This window comes from Tachyglossus aculeatus, chromosome 21, assembly GCF_015852505.1.
Source record: "Tachyglossus aculeatus isolate mTacAcu1 chromosome 21, mTacAcu1.pri, whole genome shotgun sequence".
NCBI lineage: Eukaryota > Metazoa > Chordata > Mammalia > Monotremata > Tachyglossidae > Tachyglossus > Tachyglossus aculeatus.
Genome location: NC_052086.1, coordinates 24,583,368 through 24,595,492, shown reverse-complemented (window position 1 = coordinate 24,595,492; position 12,125 = coordinate 24,583,368). Strand labels below are relative to the sequence as shown.

The window sequence follows — 12,125 nt, the reverse complement described above, 5'->3', positions numbered from 1 at the left end:
TGTTCAAGCAACTTTTGACAGGCCCCCACAGGATGTGACACTGGCCCAACCTATTGTAATCAGAAATGACTTACTGAGGAAAGTAGCCAGAATTCATGGGAAGGCTCAATGTTTCCCAGGTCTCATTAGAGCAAATAAGGAGTTATTTTTAGAGTTCACTTAGTAAATCTTTCCATGAGCTCCCAGTACTGGTCGGTGACTGCTACTTCACCGTGGAATTCTGAGTTCATTTCATGAAATCAAAATTGTTTTTCTCATTTCATTAAGTACTGATAGGAAAGCATTCTCCAGAAAAGCATACATTCAGTAGTCCTTGTGTTTTTCATTTTTTCTTTGATTTGTGTGTGGTGGAGTGAGACTTTCTTCAAAGCTAAGCTACTGAAAGGATGTGTGGTTTCTCTACTTTCCCGTCTCTCCCCTTCTTTTAGCACAACTGAATATATTTTCCCTGAACTAATAAATAACAACTACCAACTACCCTGGGAAAATGCATTGCTTAGGTATGGGTATGTCTTCTCTGAAGCATGATGTGTAGACAGTGGAATGTCCACCTCTTGCTTCAATTTGCCTAAAGAAGTGATTCAAGTTAAAACAAAGGACTTCTCTCCCCATCCACCCTCCGCCCCCAAAAGTGAGACCGCAAGACTAAACTTGTTTGTTTTCACTGTAAAGGGTTCCTTGTTGTGGAGCTACTTTACTGACCTGAGCTTTCCTCCAAAGCAGACCTCTGCTCTTTCCAGAGTCAGTCTTCTGGGGATTTCCTTCCTGCCTCTCTCTGCAACCCTTCTTTTCATCCTTAGATCCTTTTCTAGGGTCTCTTCTCTTGGGATATTTTGTGTCTTCTTTTGAAGGAAAAAAAATGAGAAGAGGGAAGATTTGTTCCCTCCACTTAAGTGTGAGCTAAGGAAATGTCTCTTCTGAGGAAAACCTCATCCTGTAGACAGAATCAAGGAGGGAGAACCACAGTAATGGCTAAAAGACAGTGTCTAGGAATCATGAACTCTCTCCCCAAAATTCTGGGAATCTGGGCCCCAGGAGAATAGACTTTTTTCTTTCAATTTGGGAGTGAATTTCGATGGAAAAACTCCTCCCTCTTACCCTAAAATCAGAGAGCATTTCTAGGACCATGTGTTGCTTCTCTGATTTTGGATTATGGGTGTTCAGACTGAGAACAGCGGCTACATGTGGTCCTGCCAGAATGTGTGTTTTCACTACATGTTTTGGATAGAACACAGCAGTTGAATTTGGGAAATTTTGGGCAACCCAAAATGACGTTCTGCATTATAGGGGACCTGGGTGTTTTTAGTTGTGGATTAAATTCATTACTTTAAAATTTTCCCCAAAGGTTTCTTTGAGTGAAATTAGGGCCAGATAATCCAATTCATGGATGTCATAGATTTCTAATCCTAGACAGACTTGAGCACCGTATTAGAAGCATAAATCATGGTTTAAAAAATAATCTTGATTCTTCTGACCATTTCTTCATGCTCCTTTGAGGACCCATTAATTCTGGTGACAAGTTTTGGTGGCCAAGATCATGCCATTGTAACAAATTGAGATGTTTAGAGTCCATTATAGTTTTTTTATGGCATTTGTTCATCAATCAGTGGTAATTATAGAGCACTTAAGGTGTGCAGAGCACTGTGCTACATGGTAGGGAGAAGCCACGCTGTTTCTCTTTCATTCATTCATTCATTCAATCGTATTTATTGAGCGCTTTACTGTGTGCAGAACACTGTAGTAAGCACTTGGGAAGTACAAGTTGGCAACATATAGAGACGGTCCCTACCCAACAGCAGGCGCACAGTCTAGAAGGTTCCATTCCCTAAGCACCATCACTCAAATTATTCCTTTTGTCCCAACCAGAGTTTTCCCACAATGTCAGATGGCTTAAATGCTCAAAGTTCACTTAATATCTGAAAACAAGTGAACAACATCTAAAGAAAGATGAGATCATTTGTCTGCATTCAGATATCAGTTCCAACATCTGATTATTCAAATTTCCTTATTCATTCCGTTGTAGTTATTGAGCTCTTACTGTGTGCAGAGCACTGTACTAAGCACTTGGGAAAGTACACTACAACAATAAATAGTGACATTCCCTTCCCACAGTGAGCTCACAGTCTAGGCGGGGGAAACAGACATCAATACAAATAAATGGGTGAAGAGGTTGAATATTTAGGAAAGAACAAAATAAATTTCAGTCCTTTTTTCAGTATAATCTACAGAAATATTCTATATTGTGTGAAAGTCTTCTGTATTCAAATCTATTGGGGGAAAAAAAAGCTATCTTTCAAAGAAAAACTATCTTGAAAAGCCGAACACAAGAAGTGAAAACTGTTTTGCTGTGTGAACCATGCTAGCATCACTCCTTTACCAGCTCCTTAATTCACTATTCCAGCTATTAGTTTTCTGTTTTCCGTGTCTCTTTTGTGTCTTATCCCTTGGGGCAGAGGGTGGAAGACATCCCTAAGACCAGCTGAAGGAATGTCTGCCTTTCTCCAGGCCTGTCTGCGAGATCCTATCTTTGTCTAGACAAAGGCACAAAGGATGGCTAGGGGTGATTGTCTTATCTCTTGATTTATTTCTCTTCTCTTAGAAGTAAATAAGGGGACTTTGGTGTCAGCCTCTCTTAAACCCTTTGAACTTGAGGGTGCTTTTCATCTTTTGTGTGTGCTGTGAGAATTAGCAGTTTGCTGAGTACCCCAGGTACCCCCATAGTTGCTACTGGTGCAATACCTCTTAACTTCCAAGTGCTTCCTTCTTTGGGTGATACCTAGTCCCTCCTGTCAGCTTGCTGTCTGAAGCTCTTGGTCTGCCCTTCCACCTTACCCCAAGAAGAACTTGAAATTAGAACTTGAAGAATTCACTCTTACGAACTGAGAAAGTATTTCCCGAGTCAATATCCTAGTGATTATTTTATTTTTAAAAGTCCATGGGTCAGTGGCATATAAGTATATTAAAAATATTCATAGTGGGGGCGGAGGGGACACTGTAGTCTAGAGAAGTATTAACTAACCTAATTTGTTCTGATAAACCACTTACCAACATAACGCAAATTTGGTTGCATGCGTCTGACTCTCTCCATCCTGCCTTGCGTGTGGTGTTTTTCTTTCTCTGCTCTCTAGCCCACCTGTAATGCCCACCATCCTCTTGTCCATAACATCTTTCCTCACAGCCTCTTCGATCCGTCCCCCCCAGCTCCCCTCTACCCCGCAACCTCTTCATTTCAGGCTCATCCTCTTCCCACTTCACCTCCTTCCTGCTCATCCTTTCGCGGATGATACTGGTTGCTCAGCCTGCATGCCGCGCTCTCTTCTTGTGCTGGCATGTGATGGTGGCACTGTTGTGTTTTCTTCCTCTTCCTTTTTACTAACAGACGCAGACCAAACTGGAGCATGCCCGCATTAAGGAGCTTGAACAGAGCCTGCTCTTTGAAAAGACCAAAGCTGACAAACTCCAGAGAGAGTTAGAAGACACTAGGGTAATGGTTTTCACTATTTAACAGAACAAGACCTGTGTGTGTAAAGTTGTGGACGCTCAGAGGCGACAAGTTCTCTGTTTTGTGTTATCCATGTTCCAGTGGTTGATTTTTCACATTGGTTCTGATATGCGAGTGCTCTCAAGCCTAGAACAACACACAGGCGTAGCCTTTTATTATGATTTCAGACGTTTTTTTCATTTTTAACTTTCGTTTCCGGGGTATACACATATAGTGAGTTAAGCAGGTTATGCCATCCATGAGAGCAGTCAGACCAGCTTGCGGATCTCATCAGGTTTTTTGTTTCGTTTTGTTTAGCTGTGAAGTAAACTCTAATTTGCCACAACCAGTCAAATATCCTCTTCTTCTCAAGTTGTAGATTTTTTTATTTTATTTATTTTATGGAAATGATTTTCCTCAGCCCTTTTGGGGATTTTTTGAAAGAGGCTGTCTTGCCCTGCCCTGCCCTGCTCTGCCATCTTTGTCTGGTAGTGACTTACTGATTTAACCAAAGTCACGGCTTGAACAGAGGCCTTATTTTTTTTCTTTTTCCTTTTTCCTGGCACCAGTTTCATGGATTGATGACTTCCCTCTTTGCACCCTAGTCCTTCTGCCCCCAACCCTCTCTCTCTCATTCGACAGGAGGGTTAAATGGCGGTTACTGCTAGGAACACTTCTCCTTTTCAAGGCTCTTGGCCGGCTGGACTGTGTAGGTGGTGGAGCTGGGGGCCCACATTTAGAAGTGGAGCTGTCTGCCTTGCAGGCATCTCTGTACCTGGAGCTTGAATGACTTTCAGGCTAAATGGTTTTCAAGTATGAGGAAATATTTGATTAAAGAAATAGTGGACCTGACTTGCAAAAGACTGCATTTCTAGCAGTTGTATTCAACCTATTTGTCATTGCTCCAATCAAGCCTTGAGGTGATTTTTTTTCTTTTGAATTTAGTGTTTTTAGACCTTTCTCTGGTAAAGAAATCATAGAATGATTATAAGATGATTCTATACATGATCCAAATCACTTTTCTTCTCTCCCATAAATTGCTTTTTTACTAGCTCTTACCAAATTTTTGCAAAGAAATTATCGCTGTAGCCTCAACCCCAAATGAAAATTGCCACATTTATTTGGTTTAAAAACAAACAAAACACTTAAAGCAGGTGATTCAGGAAAAAGCATGAGTATACAATGGAGTTGCCTTGCCATTGCAGTGAACCCCTCTGTGGTTGAACCCCTCTGTGGTAAGACTGTTTCACCATTGCCCTTTGGGGTCCTTGCTCTGTTAGAAAAGAACACAAGTGAATTTGTGGTATTAAGGATAGAAAGGCTAAGATGGCATCGTCTCCGACGGGATTTGTTCTAGTGACAGATTATTATAAGCCCCTCTTAGTTAAGGTAAGTGTATTCTGCTAAATCTCCATCTCGGTTTTCTTAGCTGAAGAGCTAAGAATGTCTCAGTATATAACCCTACAACAACTTTATATTATTTAGGGTGATGGTTTCATTGCTTTCTGCTCAGTGCTAGGTACTGCTATTTCCTTAGGTCAGTGAAATTAAGGATCCAGAAGAAACTGTAACCAAATTAACGGTTCTGTGTCCTAGACTGACTGGAAATTGTCCTCACCATATGTGGTTATTTGGGTAATTTGCTTTGGATAAGAATGTTTTAAAAGCATCTAAATAATTTTATTGTTCTCAGTATTGTAGATTAACATAATTTGGTTTAGCAACAAAGGTTCTGGTCCACTGATTTAAAGACAATTTAAAGACAGTAGTTCCTTTTGCTCTGTTTTCATTTGTGTGAAACTTAAGGATCAGTGGCACAGACTATGTAAGATTTAGAAAACAGCCAACTTTGTGTTATTCAGTCATATAACACCTGCATTTCTTTGGAAAAGGAAGGAATTAACTGGCTAATGGTAAAATCCCCACTCTCCACTTCCTGTAAAAGCAGTCAGATTTGAGAAGTAGTTAGCAAACTGATCATTTAAGATTCGTTTCTCCTCAACAAGTAATTTGGGAACTTATGGTCCAAAATTTTATTTGGGGGGAGAAAAAAAGAAGCAGATGAATTTACAATATGACTTGGGGATTTTTTTTCCCAAAATCCTGAAGTTTCTTACTTGCTGAGATAAACTGTGTGTTCATTTCTTGGTAAATTTCCAGATTAATAGACAGCATGTGTTTGCGTAATTCCTACTTTCAGATATGGACTAGAATATGAAGAGTAGCTGTATGTATATATCAGCGCTAAATTTTAAGGGTTTGATGACTTTGAGATTTTCAGGAATAAAGACCATCCCCATATTAAAATGAGTGTTTAGTTTAAATTATCCATTTCTCTTGGCACTCCTGTTCCTAATAGGTGGCCACAGTGTCCGAAAAATCTCGTATCATGGAATTAGAAAGAGACCTAGCACTTCGAGAGAAGGAAGTAATTGAGCTCCGGAGGAGATTAGAGTCTAGTAAACCAGCTGGTGAGGTGGATGCTTCACTCTCCCTCTTGCAAGAGATCAGCTCTTTACAAGAAAAGCTAACGATCATCACCAATGACCATCAGCGTGAAATAACTACCCTGAAGGAGCGTTTTGGAGCCAATGAAGAGACTCATCAGAAGGAGCTGAAAGCGCTTCTCATATCGACTGAGAAGCTCAGAAAGGAGAACGAGTCATTGAAAAGTAAGCTCGACCACGCCAACAAGGAGAATTCGGATGTGATAGCTCTGTGGAAGTCAAAGCTAGAATCTGCTATTGCTTCCCATCAGGGGGCAATGGAAGAACTCAAGGTGTCTTTCAGCAAAAGTGTTGGAGCCGACTCAGCTGAGTTTGCTGAACTAAAGACACAGATTGAGAAATTGAGACTAGAGTATCAAAGTGAAATGGAAAACCTGAAGTTGAAACAAGACAGTGAACGGTCTGCTCATGCTCAAGAGATAGAAGCCTTGAAAGTTAAGCTAAAGGAAACCATCGAGGAAAAGGAGAGAAGCCTGGAAGCCATCAACTCCAAACTGGAAAACGCCGAAGACCAGCATCTAGTTGAAATGGAAGACACTTTAAACAAATTGCAGGAAGCTGAAATAAAGGTAAAGGAGCTAGAGGCACTGCAAGCCAAGTGCAATGAACAAACCAGAGTTATTGATAGTTTCACATCCCAGCTCAAGGCTACCGAAGAAAAGCTTTTGGACCTTGATTCACTTCAGAAAACCAGTTCCGAAGGTAAATTGGAAATCCAGCAACTTAGCCAGAAGCTCGAGGCAGCTGAGAAACAGATTAAAAATTTAGAGAGTGAAAGGAATGCTGCGAGTAGCAAGGTTTGTATCACCATCCTTCATCTTTTTCTTTTGTTTTGGTTTTTAATTTGCTTCGGACATTAGTTTGAATTCCCTCGATTCCAAAATAATTCCTCAAAAAAGTGTATTTTAGGCTGAGACTTTTTTCAGTGATCTTGGAGTCATTGGTGAGGAAAACAAGCAGCTCTTCGTCAAACGTACAGGTTTATCTTTAGTGTTGAGTGTTTCTGTCGTGTACCTCACTATTTGCCTGTGAGCTACTGCTGGGTAGAGTTCTCCCCTCCGCACCACACAGAGCTTCCACCTGCAGTCCAAGTGGTAAAACTGTAAAGGATGATGATAATAATAATAATAATAATAATAATAATAATAATAATAATAATAATAATAATAATGTGTTGGTATTTGTTAAGCACTTACTATGTGCCAGGCACTGTTCTAACTGCTGGGATAGATATAAGGTTATTAGGTTGTCCCACTCGGGGCTCACAGTCTTGATCCCCATCTTACAGATGAAGTAACTGAGGCACAGAGAAGTTAAGTGACTTGCCCAAAGTCACACAGCTGACTAGTGGTGGAGCCAGGATTAGAACCCACGGCCTCTGACTCGCAAGCCTGTGCTCTTCCCACTAAGCCACGTGTTTACTGAGACCTCAGGACCTGGGATTAAACAGAAAACTGTTTTAAATGCCAGACTCAAATTAAATTGTGGGCCCTTCACACTTACTCCCCAGGGGCATTGTTTTTTGAACAGCCAGGTGGTTGGGTGTGAATAGAAACCATGGAACCATCGTGGGAAAGAGTTTGTTCTTGTTGAGGTCAACCAGAGTGGGCCACAGAGGAAACCAAGATACAAGGCTTTGAGCAGAATCTGACATTTAGGACTAGCCTTTGTATAGATAAGATTGGAGATAGCCTGTCTCATCTCAAAAGCTAATTTTTAGAAATCAGCCATATTAAGTTGAATTTAAACTTCAGACAGGTCCATTTGACTGACTGGTCCTCCTGGCAGTCCTCCTACCCCTGTTCAGTTGAACTACCTCTTTTCAGCCCACTGTATTTCCCCTCAGTATTGAATACATCACAGGAGCCCAGCTAATGTATGAGGAAAGGCAGTTTTTAATCCCTGTTTTAAGGAAGCCCTTCATTCTGGAGTGCCCTTGCACAGGATTCCAAAACTTTCTATATGCTTCCTCACTTGTCAAATTCCTGGCTAGCCAGAAATGGGAACTGTGGTTATCACTGTGACAGGAATCAGCAGAGAAGAGGGTCATCTTCCCCTTCATGCCTTTACCTGGCATGGAAAGGGCCACCTTTACTGCTGAATTGTCAGGGAGGTATGAAAGTAAAAACCCTCTACTGACATGATGATTAAAAACAGTCATTAAAATTGCTGCATGAACCAAACAGTCTCTGACTAAGGATTAGACCCAAAGCTAGAATTTCACCATTATGATTTGTGGGACCCTATTTTGTTCGTGGAGAAGAAGTGGATAAGGTGGAGGAAGGTGTAAAGAGAAAGTTTTGTCATTAAATCTCTCCCCTTGCCCCATGCCAAATGTAATACATGCCACTGACTACCCACATCTTCCTGTGAGCAGGACTCAGGGCCTGCCTGAAGGAGCCAGAAGATGATGGTAAATGCTTGGTCCAGAAAAAAAATTTCACAAGCCTAATTCTGGTCTCCAATCCCTCCTCTCCCCACCACCAACCCCAACTGTTGCTCTGTCACCATTCCTCCAGTGGGATTCCAATCAATCAATCAGTTGTAGTTATTGGGTGCTTACTATGTGCAGAACACTGTACTAAGCATATGGGAGAGTACATTAGTAGATATGTTCCCTGCCCATAAAGAGCGTACAGTCTAGAGGGGGAGACGGACATTGATATGAATAAATAATTTATAGTATATAATTTAAAAATACGTACATAAGTGCTGTGGGATTTGGGGTGGGGTGAATGTCAGGTTGAAGTGCATAGGCGAGCAGAAGGGAGAACAAGCTGGGGAAAAGAGGGCTTAATTGGGGAAGGCCTCTTGGAGGAGGTGTGACCCTAGTAATGATTTAAAGGTGGAGGCAGTGGTGATCTGGCATATGTGGAGGGGTAGAGAGTTCCAGGTTAAGGGGAGGACGTGGGAAAGGGGTCAATGGCGAAATAAACAAGATTGGGGTAAGTGCTTAACAAATACCATCATTATTATTGGGGCACAGTGAGTAAGCTGGGTCCGGAGGAGCAGATAGTGCAGGCTGGGCTGTGGTAGGAGATTAGTGAGGTGAGGTAGGATGGGGTGGCCTGATCGAGTGCTTTAAAGCCAGTGGTAAGGAGCTTCCATATGATGCAGAGGTGGATGGGAAGCCATCGGAGGTTCTTGACGAGTGGGGAAGATACGGACTGAACATTTTTGTTGATAAACGATTTGTTCGGCAGCGTGGAGTATGGATTGGAGTGGGGAGAGACAGGAGGCCGAAGGCAGTTACAGTTGTCAAGGTGGTATAGGATAAGTGCTTGGATCAGCATGGTAGCAGTTTGGATGGAGAGGCGAGGGCAGATTTTAGCAGTGTTGTGAAAGTAGAACCGACAGGATTTGGTGACGCCGAAAATGTGGGTTGCGTGAAAGAGGTGAGTCAAGGATAATGCCAAGATTATGGACTTGTGAGATTGAGAGGATTGTGGTGTTGCCTACAGTGATAGGAAAGACATGGGGAGGACAGGGTTTGAGTGGGAAGATAAAAAATTCAGTTTTGGGCCTGTTTAACTTGAGATGTCGCTAGGACATCCAAGTAGATTTGTCTTGAAGGCAGGAAGAAATGTGAGATTGCAGGGAAGGAGAGAGGTCAGGGCTGGAGATATAGATTTGAGAATTTCCAGCAGTCCCAGGCCTAGTTTCAAAGGGGCTGTGCTGCTCCCTTCCCTCCCAGGGTTAAATTCTGTAGAGTTAGTTGTTGCTTGGGCTAGGTATGCAAAAAGAGTGCAGGTGACTTGCATGTAGCTGCACCTGTCCTCACCCTGCTTCCCTCCAAAGAGTAGAAGCTCTACAGAATCCCACTTGCCAAGAATCCCAGAGCCTCAGTTTACCCAGTCGAAGGGATAGGAGTCCTGCTTGGCATGGGCAGGGAAATCATCCAGGATAAGGAGCCAGTCTAAGGTCTAAAAGTATTCCCACAGGGGCTATATCAGCTCCCTCATTCTCTGAAACACTCTAGTTCTGGCTGGACTTTCAGAGAGAAGGAGCCAGAATCTGGCTTAAGATGATGAGGGATATGAGTGAGTCAGGTTAGATTTTAGAGCAACAAATTGGCTCCCTCTGCATCTTTTGCTTTTGACCTAGAAACCCGGGAGGGCTGGCCACATATCACGTCAGATTAGACTTTTGTGATTGACAGTGGGATTTGGTGGAGTGTTGAACTGCAGAAGTGAAGCAGCATGGCCTGGTGGAAAGAACATGGTCCTGAGAGTCAGAGATTCTGGGTTTGAATCCTGACTCTGCCACATCAATCAATCAGTCAATCAATCGTATTTATTGAGCGCTTACTGTGTGCAGAGCACTGTACTAAGCGCTTGGGAAGTACAAGTTGGCAACAGCAGACAAGGTCACACGTCTGCTGTGTGACCTTGGGCAAGTCACTTAACTTTTCTGTGCCTCAGTTTCCTCAACTGTAAAATGGGGATTCAGTACCTGTTCTCCCTTCCGCTTATTATTATTAATAATAATAATGATAACAATGGTGTTTGTTAAACACTTACTATGTGCCAGGCTTTATACTAAGCGACTGTGAGCCCCATGTGGGACAGGGACTGTGTCCGACTTGATTAACTTGACTCTATCCCAGCACTCAGAAAATTACCTGATACATAGTAAGCGCATAACAAATACCATTATAATCAGATTTGCTGCTTCTTGCCTGCAGCAACCAATCAATCATATTTGAGCACTTACTGTGTACAGAGCGCTTGGGAGAGTACAATTTAAGACACATTCCCTGCCCACAACAAGCTTACAGACTAGAGGGGGAGACAGATATTAATAAATTAGGGATATGTACATAAGTGCTGTGGGACTGGGAGAAGGATTGAATAAAAGGAGCAAGTCAGGGTGATAAAGAATAAAGGGGCTAGTCAGGGAAGGCTGCGTGACCTTGGGCAAGTCACAACTTTTCTGTGCCTCAGTTTCCTCAACTGTAAAATGGGGATTCAATACCTGTTCTCCCTTCTACTTATTAATAATAATAATGATAATAATGGTGTTTGTTAAACACTTACTGTGTGCCTTCAGTAAGGCTTTGAAGGAGGGGCGAGTAATTGTCGGATGTGAACTCCTACCTTTTTCTGAGTCAGCTGAGGATATAGTAATAATAATAATTTCTGTTAATTCCCCCTAGATTGTAAGGTCCTTTTGGGCTGGGAACACGTGTACCAATTCCGTTATATTTTACTCTCGGAAAGCAATTAAAGTGTTCTGTATACCATAAGTGCTCAGTAAATACCACTGATGGATTGTTTATATGTTAAGCACTTCCTATGAGCCAAGCACTGTACTAGGCAATGGGATAGATACACAATCATCAGGTTGCACATAGGTCCTGTCCCACATCTGGCTCGCCATCCAAGTAGGAGGGAGAACGGGCAAGGAAAGGAACTCCCACCAACTTCTCAGGTTGGAGTTGTGGCACGCCAGAAGGTTCCTTCCCCCATCTGTGGCGGTTTGTCACAAAGCTGTCCCTTTGCCCGGAGTCACTGAATAGTGCCAGTGTCGTTTGCATCCCCCAGTGGACCTTTCTGCGCAGAGCCATCTTCTTCCTCTGTGGATAAACCAGGATATTAAGTCTCCATGGTTGACTTGCCTTTATCAGGTGTCTTCCTCAGAGGGGTGACTGGAATAGAGACGGTGGGACTCTTCTTTTCTTAGTATTGACAAGTTAAGTTGGAGACGATGCTAGCTGAGGGGACAAGAAATTGACTTCAGGGAACTTTTCCAAAACTGCCTCATAAGAGGTAATAGGCAGTCGAACAGCTAATTATTCATTCGGTCGTATTTATTGAGCGCTTCCTGTGTTCAGAGCACTGTAATAATAATAATAAGAAGAAGAAGAATGGCATTTATTAAGCGCTTACTATGTGCAACACACTGTTCTAAGCGCTGGGGGGGATACAACGTGATCAGGTTGTCCCACGTGGGGCTCACAGTCAATCCCCATTTTACAGATGAGGGAACTGAGGCTCAGAGAAGTTAAGTGACTTGCCCAAGGTCACACAGCAGACATGTGGTGGAGCCGGGATTCGAACCCATGACCTCTGACTCCAAAGCCCGTGCTCTTTCCACTGAGCCACGCTGCTTCTCTAAGCACTAAGAGCTTGGAAAGT

General features: G+C 42.5%; 1 protein-coding gene across 4 annotated transcripts in view; it reads left to right on the top strand.

Moving 5' to 3' along the window:
• CLIP1 (CAP-Gly domain containing linker protein 1) overlaps window positions 1–12,125 on the top strand; it is a 116,904-nt gene that overhangs the window by 61,987 nt on the left and 42,792 nt on the right. For 2 of the 4 annotated variants that reach the window (XM_038763763.1, XM_038763759.1), the window contains 2 exons: window positions 3,380–3,484; window positions 5,841–6,785. In XM_038763763.1, coding sequence (XP_038619691.1) covers window positions 3,380–3,484; window positions 5,841–6,785 — 1,050 coding nt within the window. The remainder of the gene's footprint in view (window positions 1–3,379; window positions 3,485–5,840; window positions 6,786–12,125) is intronic. The other 2 variants (XM_038763764.1, XM_038763762.1) reach the window with 1 other exon arrangement.